The sequence below is a fragment of the Podarcis gaigeae genome (assembly GCF_964106915.1).
Source record: "Podarcis gaigeae genome assembly, chromosome: 10".
Classification (NCBI taxonomy): Eukaryota; Metazoa; Chordata; class Lepidosauria; order Squamata; family Lacertidae; genus Podarcis; species Podarcis gaigeae.
The window spans coordinates 12,906,126-12,932,624 of record NC_139686.1 but is presented as its reverse complement, the minus strand read 5'-3'; the positions used below and the strand labels follow the sequence as shown (position 1 = coordinate 12,932,624).

At 43.8% G+C, this 26,499-nt stretch overlaps 1 protein-coding gene across 18 annotated transcripts in view; it reads left to right on the top strand.

The window, feature by feature from the left end:
* Nucleotides 1-26,499, top strand: part of SOX5 (SRY-box transcription factor 5) — a 769,299-nt gene that overhangs the window by 532,763 nt on the left and 210,037 nt on the right. For all 18 annotated transcript variants that reach the window (XM_083700221.1, XM_083700226.1, XM_083700235.1 and 15 more), the window contains one exon: nt 21,547-21,633. In XM_083700221.1, coding sequence (XP_083556347.1) covers nt 21,547-21,633 — 87 coding nt within the window. The remainder of the gene's footprint in view (nt 1-21,546; nt 21,634-26,499) is intronic.

The following is a 26,499-nucleotide window of genomic DNA, read 5'->3' as shown; positions in this document are numbered from 1 at the left end:
TCAAGGGTAGCATATTTCTCCTGTCCCTTTGAGGTGGTTGTCTGGGATGCCACACAAAAGGCCTGCTTCTGGCATCAGGTGGAATGGCAGCATGGTGTCTGCAGGATGTGTTCATCATTGGTTGGATGCGCTGGGGATTAGATGCTTTCTCGGCAACCTCATCCCAGGCAGTTCCCATAATTCCTGATCTTTGACTATGTTGGCTAGGACTGATGGGAGCTGGGTTCCAACATCCTCTGCAGGCCACTGGTTAACCACCCCTGCCCTAAACCATAATTCCCTCTCTAGCGACATTGGCTAAGGATTATGCCTGATAACCCCATTGGACGAATAAAACAACATCACCCAAAATTCTGCATCTTCCACCTCTACATATAGATGGGAGTGATAAGGACTTAATGGTATGTCCCCACGCTACCCCTCACCCAATTGGCTCTGCATGAGTAAAGGTAAAGGTAAAGGGACCCCTGACCATTAGGTCCAGTCGCGGACGACTCTGGGGTAGCGGCACTCATCTCGCTCTATAGGCCGAGGGAGCTGGCGTTTGTCCACAGACAGCTTCCGGGTCATGTGGCCAGCATGACTAAGCCGCTTCTGGTGAAACCAGAGCAGCGCACGGAAACGCCGTTTACCTTCCCGCCCGAGTGGTACCCATTTATCTACTTGCACTTTGACGTGCTTTCGAACTGCTAGGTTGGCAGGAGCTGGGACCGAACAACAGGAGCTCACCCCGTCGCGGGGATTCGAACCGCCAACCTTCTGATCGGCAAGTCCTAGGCTCTGTGGTTTAACCCACAGCGCCACCCGCATCCCCTGCATGAGTAATGAATGCCCAAATAGGGCTATACTTGGTACATGATTCATAAAAACAGGAGCTTGCACTAAACAGCATTCCTTTCCTTGGGACTTGGTTCTCTTTGCACTTCAGCGTGAGCATCCTAAATATTTCTCACGTTCTTTCAACTTTCTCTCCTCGTTTTTCTGCCTTTCTCCTCTTTGTAGTCTGGTAAGGGCATGACAGAAGGTAAATGGGATCTGCCTGCTGCCAAAATTATAGCTGAAATGTCAGCTTCCTCACATATTGAAGATACCCCATTAATCCCCCCTTAGCCAAAGAAGAAAGCGATGAACTTTTATTAGCTCATCTTTTGTTTGTGCAGAAAGAACAAGGGAGCTTAATGATCTAAGGAGGAATAAGGGGGGGACGACACTGGAATGTGAAGCCTTATGTATCCCTCATGTAAACATTCGCTGTGTTGGTTGGGGAGAATGGTGGCAGTGCTGAATTTGCTTAGACCAAGCTATGGTTGCATGAAGTTGAGCACAAATGCCAAAACCTACCAGATCTCACAGCTTGAAGTTTGTCAGACATCATGCTTGCATGTTGGGCATTGGTGTGGACAAAGAGAAAACTGGCACATCTACAATCAGATTTCCCCAAACCAGTTTCTGCAACATTTTTTAATCAGTTGCACTCTTTCTAGTCTGAGGTTGCTTCAGTGTCTGTTAGAATGTCTTTGGGCAAAGGACATCAATCCTTCCTTTGGCCCTCACTTAATTTCAGAGAGGTCCAGGCCATTTCCAAGTTCTGAAGCTTTTCCACCACAGACATTTTTATGACGACAGATGAAAACAAAATAAAGCACAGAAAGGATACCTTTTCATCCCTCTATATAAATGCAACATTTAGTGAGGAAAATCTTATGGGTTGTCTCCATCTAGGTCCTACTCAAAACAAACCCACTGAAATGGATGGGCCTAGACTAGTCATGCCCATTAATTTCAATGGGTCTAGTAATGGCTATGGCACTTTTTTTTTTGTCAACCCAAATCTCCTATTTGCAGCTGAGCTGAGAGTGTGTGTCACCTTTTGTTCTGATGCCCATGAAAGCAAGTTGCAAAATGGATCAAATGCCAAAAATCAACAAGTGTCTAAATCTGAGGCTTCCTTTCAGTTTGGGATCCCTCAGGCGGTGGTTTTCTTCAGGACTATGGGGTATGAGAGGAAAGGGTTAAGCTGTCCTCTCTATCAGTCATGGTCTTCATCAATGTACTATGCACATTCAGCTGCTATTTGGATTCTTAAAACTAGGCAATTCTCTACTTTTGCAACTATGATGTTGCTGAGTGTTTTGTTTTGTTTTTTAATCTCCCTTGAGGGCCAGAATGGTCAGCACCAGATTTTTGGCGACTGATGTCCAACACCCTTGCCAAAGCTGAAATCTACCTGTCTTTATCCACTAGCCTGCCTTCAGAGTGGAAGTCTTTTAAAAAGTGGTTTGACTTCCAAGCATCTGGCTTTTGAGAGCTTCCTCCCTATGCATGTTTGCAAGTCTGAGTTGATAACTTCTTCTTAGCCTTCCAAATTTCATTTTATAGCTGGTGGAGTCCATATAGCACATTGCACTTCTTGCTAGCAACAGACTTTGTGTTGCTACAGGAAAGTATGTGCACAGATATACTCAGTAGTGTGTGTGTGTGTGTGTGTGTGTGTGTAAGAAACACACAGAGAGAGGTGCCTGTACGAATTGCAGCAGCCAGGGGTATGGATGCTGAATAGCATCATTTAGGCACTGACTGTGACATTGTATTAACCTTTTTTAATGGATGTATGTAATAAAATGACATGTAAATGGAGCACAAGGGGAGATATGACACTATATCTGGAAAAGGATAAAACAGCCAGTTGAATACTGGGCTATTATAGCAGTTTGCAAACCTTGGATAAACTCAGTCAGCGGTTGTATAATTGGTTATTCAATCCCGACCCTTGTTCACAGCTCAAAGCCAGGAACACTGAGACCTGTTGCCAATTTGAGTGAATGCGGTGACTGTGCTCGGCCGGGGCCTAACGCTGGAGCCAGGCCTTTTCCTGTGGGCTGGTTTCCACCATGTCTGGGACTGGCGGAGTGACAGTAGCTCTTTTGTTGTGAAAGGCTGGCTGGTACTCCCCTCCTTTGCAAAATGTCTAACAGCTACACAAATATAAGAAAATAGGAGGTGTGGGGGAGAGAGGGGAGAGGGGAGGGGGAAAGAGAGAGAGAGAGAGGCTTAGTGTAGCTTTTCTCCTCACTGTGGAGGTATTGAAAAGGAGGAGGTGGTCCAAGGAGAAGGCAGGGCTGGGCGTGATATGAAAAGTTGCAGTTCACGATAAGGGAAAGCGCCCTGATGTCCCAGGGTATGGTGGAAGCTGCAAGGGGGGGGGGGGCGAGTTCTCTCTTGAAAAACAGAAATTGTTCTCCCAGACTAAAGCCATTGTTTTAGCGCTTCCTCTTTCTCAAACCCCAGCATAGTGAAAGGCTTCTGTTGAGAGAGAGAGAGAGAGAAAGCCATGAATGGCTTCTAATTTATGCTTCTGGCGGAGGTTGTCTCTCAGGGCCAACCCCAAAGTTACGTGTTTGTCTTCTTTATTTTGACAGACAGAGGACCAGAGGTGTTTGGCATATTCCCAAACTTGATGATGATGATGAGGGTTTGTTTTTGTTTTGTTTTTTGGTTGGCGGGTTATTAATAGACTTTAAACGATAACATTATTGGGTTTTTAATGGGATGTATTACGGATGGGGGAAGAACTTCGGCTTAGTTTGCCCTTCAGTGGGAAACTCCTCAGTTTGCAGTTTCCAAAACAATATAGCTATCCACCAGAAAAAACACACTTTGGTGATGCAATTCGCCAACCAAATAATGTGTGCAAAAAAAAATTGTCTTATTGGAAGAGGCGATGCATTGAAATAAATGCATGCATTGGGGAAAAGAAGATTCGGCAGTACATCATATGATGAAAAAGTGTTTGCAAAATGTGTATATCGGGGAGAGATGAACACTAAAATGCTGGGGAATTCTTGGCAAGATAGATTTTTCAATAAATAAATAAATACTGCAGACTGAAGAGGAGAACTGAATCTGTGAGAAAACAAAATGGACAGATTCACCCTTCCCTCTCCCAAGATACGTTAGACGCCAGCCCTATTATCCCTGATGGTTGACTATTATGGCTGGGGATGATGAATTTTGTAATCAAACAACTTGTCGCCTCAGCAGGACACCCCCCGCACCCTCATTTGCCCATGTGAAGTTCAGTGACAGCTCCGGAAATGCTGAGCATGTTGGCCAATCCCCTCAAAAAGTCCTCCATATGATTCACTTTGTCCAGATCCTTCAAATATTGATTTATACAGGACTTTTTCCAGAGTCTAGTACACATACCTAGCATGCAAAACTGTAATACACAATTTTGGAGGCCAACTCACATAACTAATTAGTGCTGTGCCAAAAACCTGCAGTCCAATTTCTGAAAAGTTTTCTTCCCCTATTAAATAGGCTTTCATTTTTTATATATAAATCTGTCTCATTCAGAAGGTCTTTTAACATTCTGCCACCATTATGCTGGGTGAAGAGTTTTGAGCTCAAAACTCTTAGCAATATGGCTAAAAGCGATGTGGGTGTCTTTTCCCATTCTCCAGTGCTCTGCAGCTTCCTCAACTATCCACATTTCCTGATCTGAAAAAGCATCATGGAAGGATGGAAGCTGGGGAGGCTGACTTTTGAGAGCTTCAGATAAGTGTGCCCCACTAGTTTTATTTTTAAGGGAAGTTTTTCCTTTTACCTATATATTTCCCAATTGATTTTATAAAATGAAAATATTTCTCTTAAAAATAACAATTAGCAGCTGTCAGGCATATGGGAGGCAGCCTCCCACTCTGCCTGTGTTCAGTAGCTAAGGTGTTCTGCAGTTTTCAGGAAACACAGGCACCCAGGAAGGCTGCAGAGTACAGACCATTGGTCAGATCATTTGTGGAATCCAAGAAAAGACCCTTGCAAAGATCCCCCAGCCACCTCAAAAGTAAGAATTTCACCAGACTTTCCCCTTGTTGTTGGTGTTGTTGTTTAGTTGTTTAGTCGTGTCTGACTCTTCGTGACCCCATGGACCAGAGCACGCCAGGCACTCCTGTCTTCCACTGCCTCCCGCAGTTTGGTCAAACTCAAGCGGGTAGCTTCGAGAACACTGTCCAACCATCTCGTTCTCTGTCGTCCCCTTCTCCTTGTGCCCTCCATCTTTCCCAACATCAGTGTCTTTTCCAGGGAGTCTTCTCTTCTCATGAGGTGGCCAAAGTATTGGAGTCTCGGCTTCAGGATCTGTCCTTCCATTGAGCACTCAGGACTGACTTTCTTAAGAATGGATAGGTTTGATCTTCTTGCAGTCCCCTACCATTTCATAATTTTTGAATGCAATTTCTTTTCCCATGATGGATAATGACAGCCAGTGGGGTGTAGTGAATAGTGTCAGCCTAGGACCTTGAAGACCAGGGTTCAAATTCCCACATGGCCAAGAAGCTCACTGGGTGAGCATTGCCTCTTAGTCTAACCAACCCCACCTTAATCAATAATAGTAATAATAAAACAGGCTAACTTTCTGACACAGCTCTACAACCAAACCCTTAGAAAAAATGGCGCAGAGTTGTTATGTTTTCAGGTATACGCTTGAGACTTTTCCCACTGTGAATTGTGAATGTGGCAAACTGGTATTTGAAAGTGCATGCATCACACTTCCACACTTGTCTGAGAGATGGAATTGGCCAAAGCTCAAGCAAGAACTTGCTGGCGAACCCAGGCATTTTGCTGCAGACTGTGAGCCATGGCCCAAAGGGAACTGACGATAAGGAAATGTGGAAGATTAGGCTTTAAGTTTCTGTGTCAAGGCAATGGCATGATATTTATATCAGCCTTTGTTCGAGTCAGAAATTTTCGGGACCCTGATCAGAAGCCTTCCTATTAGAAAGTCAGTATATACTCCAGGAATCTGTTAGGCAAACTTCCCACCTCCTTCCCGGCTTAAGTGGTTCAGGAGGAGGGGATGGATTTGCATGTTTAGAGATGCACAGCTCTCTCCTGAATCCAGATTTTATATCTAAAGTCTGTATTTGTTGTTTTATACATATTTGACTGCTTTTTAGTAGTTTACTAGCGAATCCTCTCTGTGTACAGATCTGTAGCGATTCGGCTTACAAGGGGTGGCAACTAGACAGGAGCAATCTTTTTGCCATCCTAGTGCTGAAAATATTGCCGACCAGCTGATTAGATGAATGTCTGCAATTCAATTAAGAATGTTGCACTGGGGTCATATAATATAAATGGAGATAGCACCTTTTGCCTGAGTTACAGCCTTGATAATTCAGCACTGCTTTGTTGTTATTTACGAGGGCAACTTCTCAAAGCAATCTGCATAGATCCTGCTATAAAGCAAGGTGGAAACGTTTTGCCATGATGTCACATCACAGCAAAAAATAAAAAATAAATGATAATAAAGAAATTCCTTCTCGTTCCATCACCTTGCTTACAAAATGAAAATAACTGTCTGGGGGTTCAGGGAAGTAGGTGTTGGAAATGGTGTAAAATCACATGGCTTTAGAAAAGAAAACTAATCACTTAGAAATGTACTGGTCATGATGAAACAAATGTGGGAAGTCTAGTGAACTTTTACAGTGTGTGTGTGTGTGTGTGTGTGTGTGTAGAACCTCCATTAGAGTGTATTGTTTTGCTTTTTAAAAGGACAATACAGAAGATGACAGAAGGCCCAAATGGCAGTTGTAGTCTCTGAGGCAGCTTTCCCTACCTGGGTATACTCAAGATTGGACTACAGCTCCCATCAGGTCCAGCCAGCATGGCCAATAGTTAAAAACAATTCCCACAGCTGGGTGAAGGGAGATGGAACATAGCTAGCCTATATGTTCTGGGCAGTTGCAATAAAAAAATATATCAGAAGATGCGTGTCCAAGGTCGCAATCTACCTGAAAGTCTCTTGATATTATTTTTACAGATTGTTTCCTTTTTCTGAATCTGGCTCATCCAATTAGAATGACTGCAAACCAGCTACCATTTACTTTCAGAGAAGTTGGTTCACCCGCCACTCTTCACCAAACACACACACCACCCCAGGTCTCCTAACTGAAACCTTCAGTTTCGCGAAGCATCCAAACAAACGAGGCAATGTTGAGTGTGGGGCACATTTCCTTCCAAAGACAAGTTACGATACATAAAATTTAAGAAGAAACTCCGCTTCTAAACAAGAAGCCTTCTCTTTAAACATTGCGATTTCTTTACCAAGGAAAGAGTTGAGAGCAAACAGGCACTCAAGTATTTTGGCTCAAGCTAGCGGGAGACTCCAGGCTGGATATAGCAAAACGTGACACAAAATAATCCTTTACTTTTGTGGGGGTCCCTTTTGCACAGATTCATAGTTGCATTGTTGTATAAGACTACAGGATAGTAATAATAATAATAATAATAATAATAATAATAATAATAATAATAATAATAATAATAATAATATTTCTACTACTACTATGCATTGTTTAAAAAGGTATATCGCAGGATAAATGAACACTAAAACGCTGACAAATTTCCCTGGTGACTTCTTCCTTTAGAAACACACAAGCAAACTTAGGTTCCCCACTAAACTTAAAGTTGAAATAATGAGAACTTGAAATTGACACGTCTATCCATTCGTACAAGGCTCTGCCAGGTTGTTTCTTTCAATTTCTGACCAGTTGCCAGGAAATCAAAGGGCAAGGTTGTTCTTCCAAACAAGTTCGTTTTGTTCAGCCAGAGACCTCTGGTAAGTGGTCAGCTTTGGTGCTGACCTCCTCCCTCCGTTCCATGGTCTTGCAATGTTCTCCGCATCTCCACATACAACATAATGTACCAGTCGAATGCTGAGGATGTAGACTGGACTTGCTCCACACAAATTCCTTAGAAGCAAAGAAATTGGATAGATATATATGAAAAAATAAAAACACAGCATACCACTGGAGGAACTCAGATTGAACCTTTTGGCAGATGCTGCTGTTCTTGGTGCTGGAGGATGTCAGATGAAATGGTATTGTGATCTAGTGGCATTTGTTACTTATGGTAGAAGGTCCTGTGAAGGAACTTGCAGTGGCCTTGGCTGATGCAAGCAATGACACCCAGAGCTGGCTCTGCCATCTTGGTGATTTTGAAAAAACTTGGATGGTCAGTGCAAGAGACTTGACTGCCGCTGCTATCACCAAATCCTTTACTGCCTTATAGCTGTGGTGGACCTTGAGATCTCAAATTTCAGCGGTGCCCCGTGCAATAGCAAAATTTGGTGTCCCCTGCCTCTTGCAATCCATTCTAAAGGATAGTTGCGGCATCCCCAAGACTCCATGTCCAGTATGACCAAACCAATCACGCTTCCTTAAATCCATCTCTAATGACCACTTGTGTGCACTCCACTCAATATCTGTGGCCTTGCTCCTTGTGTTCCTGCTGAAAGGTTTGGTGAGTATCCATTAGGAGCAGGGCCTTCTTGGCTGTGGCATCAGATACACTCCCAGCTCCCAACTTTCTGGTCCTTTAGGACAGTGTTTCCCAACCTTGTGCCTCCAGCTGTTTTTGGACTACAATTCCCATCATCCCTTGCCACTGGTCTTGCTAGTCAGGGATGATGGGAGTTGTAGTTCAAAAACAGCTGGAGGCACAAGGTTGGGAAACACTGCTTTAGAAACTAGGCTGCAATCTGGCTCTTTACGAAGGCCTTAGGACCTAATGACTTGTCTGTACTTGTTTGTTTTTTTTAATAAGGATTTCCTTGGCCCTCCCCCTGCTGGTTGGGTCAAGCTTTGAGGCTTTGTCTTTTGGAGGTAGCTTGCAGCACTGTGTGGCTTCCTCATACCCAGAGATTATCTGTACCCAAACTTTGTGGTGCATATTATCCCATGAAACACCAAGGTCTGACTGAGTACATTTCTACTGCCTATCGATTTCCACTTGTTCTTATTTGTGGTTAAAAAATTGCGGTGGTGGTGGTAAGGGATGTGGGTGGCACTGTTGGTTAAACCACTGAGCCTCTTGGCTTTGCTGGTCGGCAGTTCGAATCCCCGCAACGGGGTGAGCACCCATTGCTCAGTCCCTGCTTCTGCCAACCTAGCAGTTCAAAAGCACAAAGTCAAGTAGATAAATAGGTACCACTCTGGCAGGAAGGTAAATGGCGTTTCCGTGCGCTGCTCTGGTTCGTCAGAAGTGGCTTAGTCATGCTGGCCACATGATCTAGAAGCTGTACGCTGGCTCCCTTGGCCAGTAAAGCGAGATGAGCGCTGCAACCCCAGAGTTATCCGTGACTGGACCTAATGGTCAGGAGTCCCTTTACTTTTACCTTTAAGGGTGACCTTGTGTATATGCTTCATGAATTTAATGCTTTGGCAGCTGGTTGTTGTTAATTCAATGGATACATAAAAATGTAACTTAATTCAAATATTCTTGTAAAGGAAATTCTTGCATTGCCAGGGGTTGGACTAGATTACCCTTCTGCTCACTTCCAATTCTACAATTCTGTTGTTGTTAAATGGCATCTAGTTTCTGCTTGGCTGTTATTATTCCAAAAGGCTGAAAACTGCTCACTTGTGTATATGTGAAATGCCGGTCAATGTGACTTCTTTGCTAAGATGCTTGGACTGCAAGAAAAAACAATTTAAACGAGTGTTCCTTGCTAGCGCAGTCCAGGAATTGAAAGGTTATTGTTGTAGCAGCTGCAGTTTATGAGAGGTAGAAGCACATGCTACTGTGTTGCAGCCACTGATATTTATCTATGCAAACGTTAAGCTTTTTGAAACGTAATTGTTAGGATAACACCACGAAATCATACCTTCAGATAGCACATCCCCTCCCATAACTCAAACCCAAGTCCCCTGCAAAGGGCTGCTTTCTCATATGCCTTTGCAGCCTTCTTAGAACTAAAGTATTATCTAAGCCGTGGGTAGGCAAACTAAGGCCAGGGGCCGGATCCGGCCCAATTGCCTTCTAAATCTGGCCTGCGAACAGTCCGGGAATCAGCATGTTTTAACATGAGTAGAATGATTAGTCATGATGTTGATACTTGGGTGTCATGAGCAGGCATCGCCAAACTTGGCCCTCCAGATGTTTTGGGACTACAACTCCCATCATCCCTAGCTAACAGGACCAGTGGTCAGGGACAATGAGAATTGTAGTCCCAAAACATCTGGTGGGCCGAGTTTGGGGGTGCCTGCCCTAGAGTCTAGAAGTGACCAAGACACCAAGTCAGAGGCTGCAATGCCCACCTGGTTTGGGAGCCACATTGGGTTCCATGCTACTGATGCTGGTGACCAAGAGCAGTGTTTCCCAACCTTGTGCCTCCAGCTGTTTTTGGACTACAATTCCCATCATCCCTTGCCACTGGTCTTGCTAGTCAGGGATGATGGGAGTTGTAGTTCAAAAACAGCTGGAGGCACAAGGTTGGGAAACACTGACCGAGAGGACTCTGAACCTAAGGCAGGGAGGCTGGAGCCACTGAAACCAATAATGCAGCAGCAGAGCCCATATAACTGAAGCCAGTATAACCGTCAATTCTAGTTTCTCTTCCTCCTTCCCAATATATAGGTCAGTTCACTATATTTCTTCATCAGCTGGTGTGAATATTTTTATCTGTTGGCATTCTAGTGTGCATTCCTCCCAAAGTACACATTTTTGTATGCAATTTTGCCTTTTTTGCAAGCGATTTCTCTGTTGGAATGCATTAAAAAAATCACTAATATTTACTTTTTAATGCACAATTTCCACCAATATATGCATTTCTGTACTTACTGTTTGGTTGGAGGACTGCGTTGCAAAATTCAAATAATAGCTGTGTTTCAGTTCCTGGGTCGAATGGGAAAGTGTGAATTAGGTGGGATTGAGCTAAAATGCAGACCAAACTAATGTTCTTTCCAAACTCTAATCATTGTACAGATGTTGTGCTATGAATGGCAGAACTAGTTACCTGGGCTCTGTGATTCTTGATGCGGGAATAAAGATGAAAAACTCAGCGGGCGCTCTGGGGTAGCCATTATGTCATTGCGAAACCCAATCACCTCTTAAATTTACCTACTTTTTTTTAAAAAAAAAGTAGAATGCAAGGGTAAAGCGTTCCAACTAGCCAAAATACCTCCCAATTTCTGGGGGTGGTATTTTCAGTCATATGAGTGTGAAAAAATGCCTGTGAAATTTCTCATCAGGTGAAATTAAAAACTATTTTGAGGCTTTGTTTTAAGAGGAAACTTCAGAGGAATAGAAGCCTAAAAGAGCTAGAAATGCCTCTTTGGGAGGCTGCCTGTGCGCTTGCTGGTTGCAAACCTTTTCATAAAAATGCAGCAAACAAATCAATCATAATGTCCCCCCTTCTTCTGCTTAATCTTCTACCTCACTCTAGTGGCAGAATTCCTCTCCTTGTAACAGAAACCCCCCAGTTAACGTATGGCAGACATCCCAAGGGCTGCATTCCCTTCTGGACAATGTTCAGGGGTCATGTTCTAGTGGCAGGTGGGTCCAGAGGCGAAAGTGGGTCGGAGCAACAAATATTAATTTCAGCTTTGTACAATAGCCTAGTTTCTACACATAGCCCTCTCTGTCCTCTACCCAGGCAGGCAAGAGTCATTGCCAGAGTTCTAGGCCACATTCCAGCCAGGCAGAAACACATAAGGAGGCTGGGAAGCAATGCAGAGCAGTGTTTGTGGCCTGGGGAGAGTTTCAAGGATAGGACAGAGAGCCTGTGCCTGAGTCTCCTGAACCTCAGTGTTGTGTGCATATGTTGTAACCTGTTGGAAATGTTTCGGGGGCTGCCTCTGTTTTCCCTTTTGAACTCCTCGTGCTCTTCCCAACAGAGCAAGCTACTGCTTTTTCACTCCTTATCTGCACCGGAAATAACACAGGCCTGAAAACAAAATAATGCATTCTAATAATCCATGGATGGTGACAAGTGCAAACAAATGGAACAAGTTGCCAAAGCAGATGGAGGGCTGTGCTTTGGTGGAGAAGCTCAGAGCGAATCTTGCAAGGTTTTCCCCCCCCTCCTCCATGCTGAAGCAAATTCAAAGCTGACATTTGCTTTAATAATTTCTACTTAATTTGACATTACGATTTCATGCAAATACCATCTAATTTTTCTGTTTAAAAAAACAACAAAACAAAACCCACATCCTGATTTACTGTGAAACTACCTTGCTCTTCACTAGATATGATTTATGGCGGATGTTGTTGGTTTTTTTTTTTAATTGTTCATCTCTTCCGGCATCTGGCACAATAAAGATTGCGATTTTGTTTTCACATATGTTATGCAAGAGGAGATCAGGATGTGGAGTTGTTTTAGCATCAGGCGTGTGTGGTTTAATTCTCACTTCCAGTAGCAAAACATTCTGTCATATTTTCAAGAAGGCTAGAAAGCATTTCATTCTGATATGTGTTCCTTGATTGTGATTTTAACCTTCTGTTCTAAGCTTTTTAAAAAACAACAACAACAACAACAACACAAAAACCCTCTGCGTTTTTTTAAAAAATCAATTTTATTAAGTGATCCACTAAAACAACAACAACCCCCACACCATTTCAATAATTGTGTTACATTTGATTGCCAACAAACACAGCAATACACAATGGAGTAGCCATCTCTTAATTGCTGAGTTCTGCGGGGTCAAATTCTACCATTTTATGGATCTATGTATCCCAAGAAAAGCAAGTATGGAATATTTGCACCTAATAGGCTGGCCTCCTTTAAGAGGAGAAACCATGGCTCACTGGCAAAGCATATTCTTTACATACAGAAGGTCCCAGTTCCAATATCTGCAGTATCCAGGTAAGGGTGCAGACCCTGTTATGCCCCCACTAGTCAGTATAATCCCAGCCAGCATACCCAATGGTTAGGGATAATGGGAATTGGAGGCTGCACCATGTGAACTATACCATGTGAACTAGATTGCAACATTGCTCATAGCCCAGAAGTGGGGAAACATTTTAGGCCCAAAGGGGTGCGGGGACACAGGGAAGAATAGAAGGAACAATGGGTGCAAATTGAGCCTTTGTAAAGTAGAGACATCACCTTGCCAACAAAGGTCCATATAGTAAAAGCTATGGTTTTCCCAGTATGGAGGTGAGAGCTGGACCATAAAGAAGGCTGATCGCTGAAGAATTGATGCTTTTGAATTATGGTGCTGGAGGAGACTCTTGAGAGTCCCATGGACTGCAAGAAGATCAAACCTCTCCATTCTGAAGGAAATCAGCCCTGAGTGCTCACTGGAAGGACAGATCCTGAAGCCGAGACTCCAATACTTTGCCACCTCATGAGAAGAGAAGACTCCCTGGAAAAGACCCTGATGTTGGGAAAGATGGAGGGCACAAGGAGAAGGGGACGACAGAGGACGAGATGGTTGGATAGTGTTCTTGAAGCTACCAGCATGAGTTTGACCAAACTGTGGGAGGCAGTGGAAGACAGAAGTGCCTGGCGTGCTCTGGTCCATGGGGTCACGAAGAGTCGGACACGACTAAACAACTAAACAACAACAACAACAACACAGTAGGCTAGTTTCTACATGCGCTCACATTACCCCCTCTGTCCTCCATCCAGGTGCAATCAGAAATCAAGGACATATTCCAGCCAGGCAAAAACATTTCAAGGAAGGTGTGGTGAAGGGCCGGTATGGTTTGAGATAGTCCTGAGCGCCTGATAGAGGGGGGCGGGGCACATTTGGCCCCCAAAGCTGAAGTTCCCCAAAGCTTGCCATAGACCTCAGAGGTACTGTTGGAAGAGCATGAGACTCTTAATCTCAGGTGAGTTCGAGTCCCACATTGGACTGATTCCTGCATTGCAGGGGGTTGGACTAGATGACCCTCGTGGTCCCTTTCCAGCTCTACAGTTCTATGACTGGAGGTGTCTTTCTTTCTGCGAAGTGCATAGGGATTCCTTGACTAGCATACTGGTGTGGATAGGTAGGAAGTTTAACAGTGGCGGATAGGCTATATTCATGATGGATTCTTGAATTATCTTTCAGATTGCCTCTCTCTCTCTCCTCTTCCTCCTCCTCCCTTTTGTTCTCTCAGCTCAGCTCGCCAACTAATGCCTGAGCTCTGATTCCAACTCCCCTCCCCACCCACACTTTGCTGACATCATAAATTATCCAGATCTAAATGGACAACATTCATTAGCCAGGCACTTTAACGAAAGAGCTTGCTCAGGAGCCGCTCACAGCTCTCCCCCTTTTTATTAAAAGTTAAAATGCTCCTGGCTGTCATGGAATGAAGGGAGGGGAGGTGGGCGGGCGAAGGCAGGTTAGAGGACAGTGCCGCAAAACTAATAAATAAAAATAATAGCGATTACCGTTGGCTGAGTGACCCGGGGAGAGTAGCAGTGCTGGGCCATTTGTTGTTTCCTTTTCACTTGTCAACAGCCAGTGGCTTAAAAGCCTTAGCCTTTGTTCGGGGCCTAATAGCACCTGTTGGGATGATGAGGAGACAGCTGTCAAGGAGAGGGAGGGAGAGAGAAAGGGAAAAAATGATGAGTGGAAGCGGGGGGGGGGATGCCAAGGAGGAATTGGCCCCCCATTAGTCAAAATAATATATGTCCTGATACAAGAGCAATTGGAGAGTTCACATCAGATGCTAAAGAAGGTGTAACTTCTCTTTCTCTGTATGTTCCTCACCTCCAAAGCCTTCCTTTTCCTTCCAAGAAATAGGGGCCTTCACTAGAGAGGGCTGAAAGGAGGCAATATTGCCTAGTGGTTGGAGCAGAAGACCCAGGTGCACCATGAAGCTCTCTGGGCAACCTTTGGCTAACCCAATCTTTGTGGCCCAACAGACCCCAATCTTTCTTCAGATGCTCCCTTTGAAGAAAATTTGCAAATTGAATCCTGCGGGATTGAAATTGCAATATAATGAAATGCAATATTATGAGAAATAAAAATGCAATTGAAAGTCATGCGGTGTCTAGCGCAGCACATCACAATCTGCAATGGACCAAAATAAAAACAACATTAAGTGATCTGCCAAGGATCTGTGGGGAAATAAGTTTTGGAGCCACCGGGTTGGTCTTTCTCTCCAGGCCTAACATTCTTCAAAGGGAAAACAGCAGAATGAGTCTTGTGGCCCCTTAAAGACCAAGCAGTTTAGGATGGCATAACATTCTGCAACTCAAGCTCGCTTTGTAAGGTGCATGAAAGGAGATCTTCCTTGTCAGGTGTAGAAAGGAGAAAACAGCAAAGAAGGAGTTGAATGTCAAAGAAAAGCAGAAATGAGTGTCAGTGGTAAAGTGGGGAGGAGCTGGGGAATTACTGTGCCCTGGGCATTTGTGATTAATCAATCCTTCACCGTGGGAGCACATGCTCCCTGGAACTCCCTGCCCATTGATGTTAGGCAAAACCCTTTGCTGTACCATTTTTGACACCTGCTAAAAACTTTTTTGCTGAGGCCTGCAATTTTAACATGAAATTTTATTATGCATATTTATTTTAAAACAGCCGATCTCATTTATATTTTGATACATTTTATGTGAATTTGTTTTTCAGTGTCTGTTTCTGTCAGTATTCTTAGTGAGTATTTTACATTGTCTTCCACAAACTGCTTTGAGGTTACTTTTTTGTTGACTGGGTGGTATATGAATTATGTCAAAATAAGCACAAACAAATACTAACCTAACGAATGAATAATGTCTAGGACATTCTGAGAAGGCTGAAACCTGGTTTCGAATTATTTTTCCTATGCCTATTCCAACATTAGCTTGAATGAACTGCTTGTTTTGAGGGCACTTTTTATTTTAAAGCAAATACGAATCTGTAACCAACATATCTGTATGGTGGCAGCAGGTGAACGGCTTCTATTGACATCCCAAACTAGGCTACTGTTGCTTTAACTCTGCAAGTTACACAGAAGTCTTCAGTTTCTTTATGAGCACACTAGGGTGAATATTTTGTCTAGCTGCAGGGGGAAAGCTTTGTCACGACTTTGCTGACAATAGACTTAGAAGTAAAATGGTCTGCTTTTGGTGCCTGGAGGTTCTGTGGTCTATTGTTAGTTCACAATGGATTTCTATTGCTGCATTCCTGCTTTGCAAAGGTTTGTTAGCTTTTAATGACTGACAGTCTTCTACTGCAAATACCATGGTATTCTGGCCTGTTTACTTACTACTCAAGGTTTTGTTTTTTTCAAGGAACAGCAGAAGGGGGGGGGGGAGAGAAAATAGAAATGTTTTAGATAACCTATTGAGGATTGTTGGGTTTTCTTTTTAACTCTTGATGAAGTATTCACTAGCAAAATACAGTCTATTTGTTAGTGAGGCACAGGGGGAATAATCAATCTTATATAGACTTTCTGAATGCTTGGATCAGCCTCCGAGGCCCCTCTTGAAATCACCACTGCCTTAGATATGGAAGGTTGGCAAACACAGGCTACATCTTTCTCAGGCATGGCAGCACAGTTGTGGAATACCATTCCAAAGAAAGCCCACCTGGTTTCCTCATCCCTGGCCTTCCATTGTTTTTGTGGGAAAGTGTAATATTTGAAAGTGCCTTTTGCAAAAGTTTTGAATTCTGCTGGCTTATGGTGCTTTTCGTTCACCCCATCCTGTGTTTTATTTAATGCTTGTTGTTTATTTTAAGCATATGGTTAGCTGTGTAGGCCTTTGTTTTTAGGGGGAAAGTAGGCATTTGTTCGTTTTTATTGCATCGTTTATGCACCGTCTTTCAGGGGAACAGCATTTTAATAAGAAATATGTAGAGGTTCCAGCTTGTTCTGTACAGTGTCCTGCACACTAATGACATACAAGAACCTAGGAAATTGCCTTATACTGAATCAGACCACTACAATGGCTGGCAGTAATTTTCAATGGTCTTCCCTAGTCCCAGCTAGACATACCAGGGAGCATATCTGAGACTTTCTCCATTCAAAGCATTTGTGCTCTATTTCTGAGCTACAGCCATCTTCATTTAAATTACATCTTTTAAAATGCAGTCGACTTAGCATTTACAAGTTGCTGTTGACTTCTTAACTTGGGGTAAATAACTTAACAGGCGGACCCAAGCCTACTTAAAGCAAAGTGCTCTTATGTGGCTATTAATAATTTCTGCAGTAATTTTCAAGGTACAAAATGTTACACATTTCATGTATAACACTTACAGTATGTCTGCTGCTAAGCAGACATTTAGGGAGTGATCCAAACCCAAGATCCACCAGGATGAGTGTCATTTCGGATAGGTCTTTCTCCTGCTCAGTTGGCTGAAGTCCCTCGCCTCTGCCCAGCCAGAGATTACATCCGTGTAGGTCTTCAGCCAGGGCTCAGCTGGTTGGAGTAAGTCCCAAAAATGGAGTGTTCTGGGAGACCAGAAGGGGGCCAGGACTCCCACTCCTGAATGGAGTTTGGAATAGGAGTAAGTTAGGTATAATGTATCCCAGCGTAACACTGCCTTCCTATAATTTGGACTGCTGTGCCCAAAAGTCAAGCCCCAAAGCTAGCCCTATTATACCACTTATGCCCATCATCGTCATTTTTAATTTGTATACCGCCTTTCTATCTTACAATACTCAAGGCGGTTTACAAGCTGAAGAACCAAAAAAATGTACATCTTATAACAATCTAATGCAATACAAAAATGTGATAATAAAACATAACTTTAAAATAGGCAACCTACATCAAAAAGTAACATTCAACAATCATTAGAATAGTATAAAATAATATCAACATATAAAAGTTAAACAGAAATCCACTCCACAGTTACAATAATATCTAAACTATAATCAATAAAACGGCAAGCCACAGTACATAAAACAATACAGAGGGTAATAATAATAATAATAATAATTTATTATTTGTACCCCGCCCATCTGGCTGGGTTTCCCCAGCCACTCTGGGCAGCTTCCAACAAAGATGAAAGATACACTAAAATGTCACATATTAAAAACTTCCCTGAACAGGGCTGCCTTCAGATGTCTTCTGAATGTCAGGTAGATGTTTATCGCTTTGACATCTGATGGGAGGGCGTTCCACAGGGCGGGCGCCACTACTGAGGAGGCCCTCTGCCTGGTTCCCTGTAACTTGGCCTCTCGCAGTGAGGGAACAGCCAGAAAGCCCTCGGAGCTGGACCTCAGTGTCCGGGCAGAACGATGGGGGAGGAGACGCTCCTTCAGATAGTAGAGCAAGGCAGGTGGAAGGAGGCCTTGCCTGATGGAGTCTCTCCCCTCACAGCCCAGGTAGCCATTTACCAGTAACAGTAGATGGGGCAGGGTGGTAGCGCTTATCTGACCTCCCACCTGGTGCTCCCACCGGCAAGTTTGTACTGTGACAACCTCGCTTCTACTTCTCTGCTCTCCCTTCCAGTAAACCACATAAATGCCACTGACAGGAGGTCAGATAAGTTTCCCTGCCTCACTGACCACTTACTGCATTTAAGACAAGGATGTAATTATGACAACAGTCCTACGGTCAGTTAGGTGTGGTTTGGCTGACCAAGTCTACCCAGTCAGTTTCATGCTGGGCATTTAAATCTGGGTCTTCCCCATCTATAGTAAATAACTCAGTGCACCGCAATAAACGGGTCTCCACTCCTAGTGTCTAGAAAGCTGAAGCAGAAGCTGTCTGTGTTAAGTGCCTTCAAACCACATATTCATCTCTACTACTGAGCTGTGTGACGGATGTAGCCTCTTGGAGCAAAACAACCAAATGAAAACCTGACCAGACCCATAATCTAGTACAGGGATGAGGAACTTGAGGACCTTCAGATGTTGTTGGACTATAACTCACCATCATCCTGTCCTCATTGGCCTTGGTGGATGGAGTTGTAGCCCAACACCAACTGGAGGTAGGCAGCATGAATGGAAAACCAATAGGCTAGGGGTGAGGGGCCTCAAACCCTGGGGCTGACTACTGCTGTCAGTCAGAGCAGACAACTCATGGGCTGGACGAGCCAGCAGTCAGACCTAGGATGAGACAGCTTCACATGATTGCAACTCTGTGTTACCAGCTTGGGAGCTTTCTGTGTTAGGACTAATATGGGCATGGCAGTGTGCAAATGTCCACACATTGCCCACATCAGTCCTGCCCTGAGACTTGAGTTGTGTTACTGACTCCTGAGAGTATGTTGCTGGCATGGGAGGGAGCAGGCAGAAAAACTTCAGCAAAATTAGCCAGCCAAGATAATGAAGGATCCTTGTAATGCCTTTTTATTTCAGTGGGGGAAATTAACCAGTTGCTAATAATTGCATGGTCTCTAGGCCAGACGGTCCCTTTGAAAAGTTAACATGTACTCTCTTTCCGTTCCTAGTAGGGGGTAAACAAATGGCGGCACCAAAATACACATAAGCACAAATGTGGAGAATAGCAGTTATATGTCTTAGATCGAGATAGTAAGGGTGGCTATTGTTATTTAGATGGAACATACTGGAGCACTTATCTTTTAGTACACTCCATTTTCGAACTGAATGCAGCGCTAATCGCAGGATTGAAAGCTATTGTAATTGTGCACCCTTCTAAATGCTGACAAGAATATACAATTACATTGTTTGGAACAGAGTTTAACATCCTCTGGGTTGTATTAGCATTTGTATTTACTTATGCATTAAAAATCTGCACAAAAAAAGCAAAGGCAGAAAGCAAGAGTTATAAATATTAAAACCCCCCCACACACATACACGCACAGATAGATATCCACTCTTGTCTGAAAATTCTGAAAGTATATATTTAAAGCAAGTGATATACGTAGATATGAAATTAACAAATAAATTGGTTTTCTTGTGCTGCTTCTGGGTATCTTTGAAGCATCTCGTTGGCCCCTGTGAGAAGTAGATAGACCCTTGGTTTGATCCAGTGGGGCTCTTCTGCGTATAGTTACACTGGTTAGAGCATGGTGTTGATAACGTCAGGGTCGTGGGTTCAATCCTCAGGTGGGCCACCTGCATGTTCCGGCATTGCAGGGAGTTGGACTAGATGACCCTCAGGGTCCCTTTCAACTCTACAATTCTATAATTCTTCTACACTTTCTTTTTTAAACAGGAGTCACTGCCGCAAGATGCATTTTTATAATAATAATTTATCATCTGCCCTTCACCCTGGGGTCCCAGGGCGGATTGCGACGATTTAAAATGCAACGTTATAAGAAGCATTTTTAAATAATAATAATAATAATAATAATAATAATAATATAGATGGCCATTTGTCATGGGTGCTTCAACTGAGATTCCTCCATTGCAGGGGGTTGGACTACAGGTAGATGACTCTTGGGTCTCTTCCAACTCTACAGTTCTATGATTCTGTGAAAAGAGTGATTGACAGTAATGATGATAATAATATTAATATTTTGTACCCCGCTCATCTGGCTGGGTTTCCCCAGCCCCTCTGGGTGGCTTCCAACAGAGATTAAAAATACATTAAAACACCAATCATTAAAAACTTCCCTAAACAGTAGCTCAGAAGGCTTTTAAAAGTAGGATTAGATAAGTTTTGGTGGATAGATCTGCCAGTGGCTATTAGTTATGACAGCTGCATGGAAACCTCCAGGTTCAAAGGAAGAACCTGCCACTGAATGCCAGTCGCTGGGAAGCCACAGCAGGACAGGGCTGCTTCCTCCAGCCCTTGCTTATGGGATCTCTGGAGGCACTTGACTGGCCCCCAGGGGCAGATCTACTATGGAACTAGGGAAGCTTAAGCTTCAGGGCCCCTAGTCCTGGAGGGACCCTGGAAGAGACTTTAGCCCACGTGGCTTAACCTTTTTGGGTCTGGTAGACCCAATTAGTGTCTCATGACTCAATTTGACCAATATTTTGTTGTATAGATTTCAACAGTCCCAGAGTTTGAGAGTCGGTAGTAAAGATGTTATAGAGGTGTGGTGATCTGTCATGGAACAACCCCATTGAAGAAGATAACAGTGGTTACCTAGACCCTCATTGCTGGTTGTGCCATGATAGTTTAAGGTACAAGCTCCCTACAAAACAACATAGGTCCACTGTGGCTGGCTGTTGTGAGAGAGGATTCTGAAGGAATAGGTGGATCTGATATAGCAGAACTCTTCTGCTGTTTTTAATACCTCGTAGGACTCCTTTCAGTCTTCTTCCCAGATTTTTCGATTGTTGCAAAGCGTTTACCATCCTGAACTTTGCCCCTTTGTTATTATTTGTTTGCTGTGTGTTTTTGTGTGTGTTACTGGGGGCGGGGAGTGTCTTGCCACAGCATGCTTACCACCACACTGTGTTTAAACACGTTGTAAAGTGGATGTAATTGTAAACACGCCGAGGGATATAATTACATGTAGCAGATTTAGACGCTAATTCTTTGCCTTTTATTTATTTTCCCTCCCCCCCCTCTGCATTTTATCTATCTATCTATATCTATCTATCTATCTATCTATCTATCTATCTATCTATCTATATATATATGGTGCCTGCATACAGACACCCTTAAATTGACAAGCATCCATTATAGGCAGAAACTTGTTCTCTAAATTGAAAAACAATGAGCGCCAGTTTTCTGTATGCCCATTGTCATATGGAATGGCTTTGTTCAGTAAGAGGAAAAAGCTAATGATTTTAAAACAGCAGGTGACAAAACACATTCTTTTTTTTTCATTCTCTCCCCTCTTATCAGTTTGTTGATGAAGTCATTATGAACTGGGGTCCAGGATAGGGTAGCTCTTATTTTTAGCCGATAGACTTTTAATGAGTTCCATTGTGCCGGCAGTCATGTTGATTCACTTACATTCCCCCCCCCTCTCTCTCTTCTTCATTCAGAAACCCCCAGTATTGAAAAGCTACTATCAAAAGATTGGAAAGACAAGCTTCTTGCCATGGGATCAGGGAACTTTGGAGAAATAAAAGGTAAACCTCGTTTCTATCACCTGAAGGGATGCAGTGTGGGGGGGGGGGGATTGAAAATGCATTGCAATATATGTGAGTTCAATTAGCGCAAACGAAGCATGCCGTCATTTGCTCTTTTCCATTTCGGCACTTTTTCGCTGGAGCAATGTCTTCAGGGCCAATCCTGCTCTTCTGAGCATGCCAAAACTTGGCAGGGCCTTCTTTTTGCAGCTGAGACTCTCTATCAGTCCACAGCATCTTGTCCTTGTGTGGAGTCTGGGAGTACAGGCTGCTCTCAGTAGAAGCAGGAGAGTGGGGAGTCTGGAGAAGACCTCTCAAGAGCATGGTGAGATGCAGGAGGGTCTAGGCTGCATTTAAATGACCCCCTTGCAACATGCTTGGAAAAGTGTCTAGTTGGTGGTTATAATGTAGTGAGCACAAGATTGCACCCTTTAGGCTGCTCTCATCTGGAAGATAGTGCTGCATCTTCTACTGTGATGAAAAATCCCATGAGCAAAGCTATGGAGCCCATTTCCATGCTGTTGGTCTTTTGTGGGTGCGTAGGTTTCAGTCACATAGTGTCAGATGCAGATTGTGCAGTTATTGATTGATTGATTAAGTATCTACCATGCCCAGGGTGGCAGGCGACAAGCAGTAAGATAATTAAAAAGCAAATACTTAAAATATCTTTAAAAACGTACAGGTGCAGGCTGTGGAAGGTCTTCAGTGGGTGCCAGAAAGACTAACAGATCAGGTGCCTGCCTAATATTTAGCAGGCAGGAATTCCAAAGGGGTAGCTGCCACAGCACTTGAAGACCCAATTCCTACATTGTGTGGAATGGACGTCCCAATAAAGGTGGTTTCTTGCATGAGGCCTTCACATGTAGGGTTTTACGCGCCAAAAACTAACACTTTGAACTTAGCCTGGCAGATGTTCGGCATCTGGTTAAAGTGGATTCGATGCTCCGGCACCATAAACCTGCTGCCACAAATAAATAAATAACTGGAGTTCTTGCAGGTCACCATTCTGTGTGCACTGTGGTAGGAGAGGCTACAGGTGGAAGAACGTTTTTTATGCACTGCTTCCATATGCAGGAAGTGCATGCAAACTGACCCCAGTTGACTCTCATAACAAGAGCCCTTCTGGATCAGGCCAAGGGCCCATCCAGCCCAGAATCCTGTTCTCACAGTGGCCGGCCAGATGTTCATAGGAAGCACATGAGGAAGACATGAGCACAAAACCTCTATCCCCATTTGTGATTCCCAGCTGTTAGTATTCATAAAGGTAAAGGTAAAGGTACCCCTGCCCGTACGGGCCAGTCTTGCCAGACTCTGGGGTTGTGCGCCCATCTCACTCAAGAGGCCGGGGGCCAGCGCTGTCCGGAGACACTTCCGGGTCACGTGGCCAGCGTGACATCGCTGCTCTGGCGAGCCAGAACCACACACGGAAACGCCGTTTACCTTCCCGCTGGTAAGCGGTCCCTATTTATCTACTTGCACCCGGAGGTGCTTTCGAACTGCTAGGTTGGCAGGCGCTGGGACCGAGCAACGGGAGCGCACCCCGCCGCAGGGATTCGAACCGCCGACCTTTCGATCGGCAAGTCCTAGTCGCTGAGGCTTTAACCCACAGCGCCACCTGCTTGGAGAAATTTATACAGAGCAATTAGTAGCTGTTGACAGCGTTCTCTTGCCTGAATTTGTCCAGCCTTCGTTCAGAAACATTCAAGATGGAAGCCATTACTACATGTTGTGGGAGCAAATCCCGTAATGGTGAAGTACTTTAGTTTCTCCTCAATCTTCCAACGTTCATCTTCACTGGATGTGCTTCTAGTATTTTGAAAGAAACCTGCACACCGTACATAATTTCATGCTTGCCTGTCATCTGCTACTGTGGCAAAATATTGTTTGACCCTGGGTGAGGTGTGACTGTTCTGTTCGTAGGATTTGATCATTTAATCATTTGCACAGGCAAGCCATCACTTAATTCTGCTATATCCAGGGAGCATGAATTTGCATTTGTGAAGCAGCCCATCATTTTACGTCTTTATCTGAGGCCGTTATAGAAAAGGCAAGAGTTCAGTCATACCTGCAGAGTTAGGACTGCTTCAAGTCAGGAATGCTGCTGACTCGAGCATGCTTTTGTTTTGATGTACATCACGTTACTGTGTTACCATAAAGGATGGGAAAGCCACAGGCCTTGGGGGTCAAATGCAGCCCTCCAAGTTCCTCTATCTGGCCTCCGGGGCTTCCCAAACAACACCCATTTCCCCAGCTGCAAACCCCCTCACCCCAGCCCAGGCCTCTCACCCTGACCCTTTACTGCACTTTCCTTGAGGGCAGTTGCCTAGCTTGAAGACATCCTTGATAATGCTTCTAGCTTGCCTGGTTGTAGGATAGTGAGGGGCGTGTGTGTATGTGTAAAACTAGTTTCTGGGACAAAGGCCAAATTTGCATGTGTTGCTTTTCCCACTTTTCCCTCTGGCCCCACTCACCACTGTAATGTGGCCCCTTGAAATTTGCCTGTAAAGGAATGTGGCCAAAAAAGTTTGTTTCGTGTTAGGCAGCTTCCTCTGTTCCTATGAGGGGGGCACAACAGAAAGTGCTTTGCCCAGGAAGCTCCCAAACCTTTGGTAGTTACTCTGGTCGCAGCAACAACAACAACTCTGGCACATCATTGGCAAATTCATACATTCATGCCAGTTTGATTTTCTATATTAAGCAGTTTATAAATTCTTAAAATGGTAGATAGGTAGGTAGGTAGGTAGATTGCTTTGGTCTTTACTTTCATTTTGAGGGAGAAGGAAGGAGGTAGCCAGGCTGACCCTTCAGGTCCCTGGCATGGGGCGCTCATGCCACCACCAGGAGCACAGGAACGAGAAAATGAGCCTGAGCCGAGCCACATTGCAGCTGTATTTATTGAAACAACACAACGGTGTGTGCAGCCATCACACGTGTATTGGAAAGAAGTCTTTCTTCATTCTTTCTCCATGAATACGAGGTTATTTATTACAAGCTCGCCAGCTCCAAAGTTTTAATTAATTCTTTGATATATTTGTCTTGGCAGTTGCCGTTTTGGAAAAACAGCCACCAGACACCTTGGGCATTGAGATTTCTTTGCCCTGGAATGTGTGCAGTGCTGGAGTTCTAAAGCCTTTTGTAGGGATGGGTGTATATACCTTACCCACTCACCCCTCAAAAAAACCCCAACAACCCCACACTGACTCCCAACCCAAACTCCTTCCTCATCTACTTCCAAATAAGTTAGAAGAATGAGCCAAAAGGGGGGGGGATGGGAGACTTAAAAAAGAAGGCTCTGCAAGACTACGGGGCTCTCATTGACATCTCCTCCTCCTCCTCCTCCTTGGTAACTTAAGAGGGGAGTCCACTAGAGGTGTACACTGGGCCACAAGATTCATCTTGTATCTGTAACATTAAGAATCAACCTGGTCGGTTTCAGTTCCACTTTGTGTGGTTTCCAGTTCAATTTGTTAGTTGCATTCATATCATATACGTCAAATCCGAAGCTCTGCCCACCCCTCTCTCCATTGACTATAATGGAGAATCTAAAAATAGCCATAACTTTTTGTCTTCTTTTAAGAGGCAAGGAGGGTTTGCTGAATGAGGAGGGAACATACTAGACCTTGAGTGGGGAACGAGAGAAATCTATATTACAAATATTAATAATACTGGCCGAAAAGAATTCAGCGTATTGAAATCACAGGAACACTCAAAAGAGAAAAAGAGGAGGAGGAAACTTTGAACAAGAACAGGAGAAAAAACCAGCTGGAAATTAATAATAATAATAATAAGGCAAGAAATGAACACACAGTCACATCACCTGGGGACAGGGGACTTTAAGAGAAGTTTACACAAACATAAAGAAATGTAAAGAAATGGAAGGGAAAGCAAGTAATTAAAAATCGCTGTTTGCTGAAAAACAGGGGTTAGAATAAAAAGGAACAAATGAGTTACATCAAACATTGCTTCTTCAAATTGCTGTGATTGGGGTGCCCTGGGAAAATAATTCGCATGTGTTTAAAACCTAGATCTGTCCATCAAAATGAAAGATTCCCCCACCTTTCCTGCCTCCCTTACTTGAGATCAGGGTGTTTCCTTAATCAAATTGGTTTTGCCTTAAAAACACACACACTGCAGTCCTTTATTTTAATAGCAAAATGCAGATTTGGGGGATGCCTCTATCCACAGAGTGATTCAGGACATTGGGGAGTCTCTGACCTGATTCAACAAGCCTTGTTGACTTTACCATCTGATTTGGGGATTAGAAAAACCTCACCTGCATCATCCCCGTTCCCTTCATAATTTGGACCACACACGGTGTTGATGCACACCTCTAGAATCCACTCACCTTGATTCTTCGTTAGTTGTCACCTCCACTCAAGTATTTGTAGAGCCACATTTTTGGAAAACAACCCCATGTCACCAAGCTTTTTCCCTACCTTCCAAATATTCCTATGATAGGTGAGAAAAGGCCTGTGAATTACTGTGGGGAGAAACCGCTTGACCTCAAGATCTTGTTAGTGGAGGTTAAGCTACACCAGACAAGCTTAGTGGGGGGTTAAACTGTGCCTCGAGAATGTTTTCTTCAGTGGTTGCAATGCTGTCATGAAAAGAGCAAGATCAGAGGCGCCAGAGCAAGGTCTTCTCACTATTGTCATTCCTGTAGATGATAATAGCTGTGATTTCTTGCTCACCTGAACTATTGCATTCTGTGCTGAATCCCAATAGGGCAAGAGAGCATGAGAAACCCAGAAAGTGGACCAATCTCTGTGTGGATATAGCCAAGAAAACCTGCATTGGAAATAATGGGTTGGAGTCAGACTTCTTCTTCTTCTTCTTCTTCTTCTTCTTCTTCTTCTTCTTCTTCTT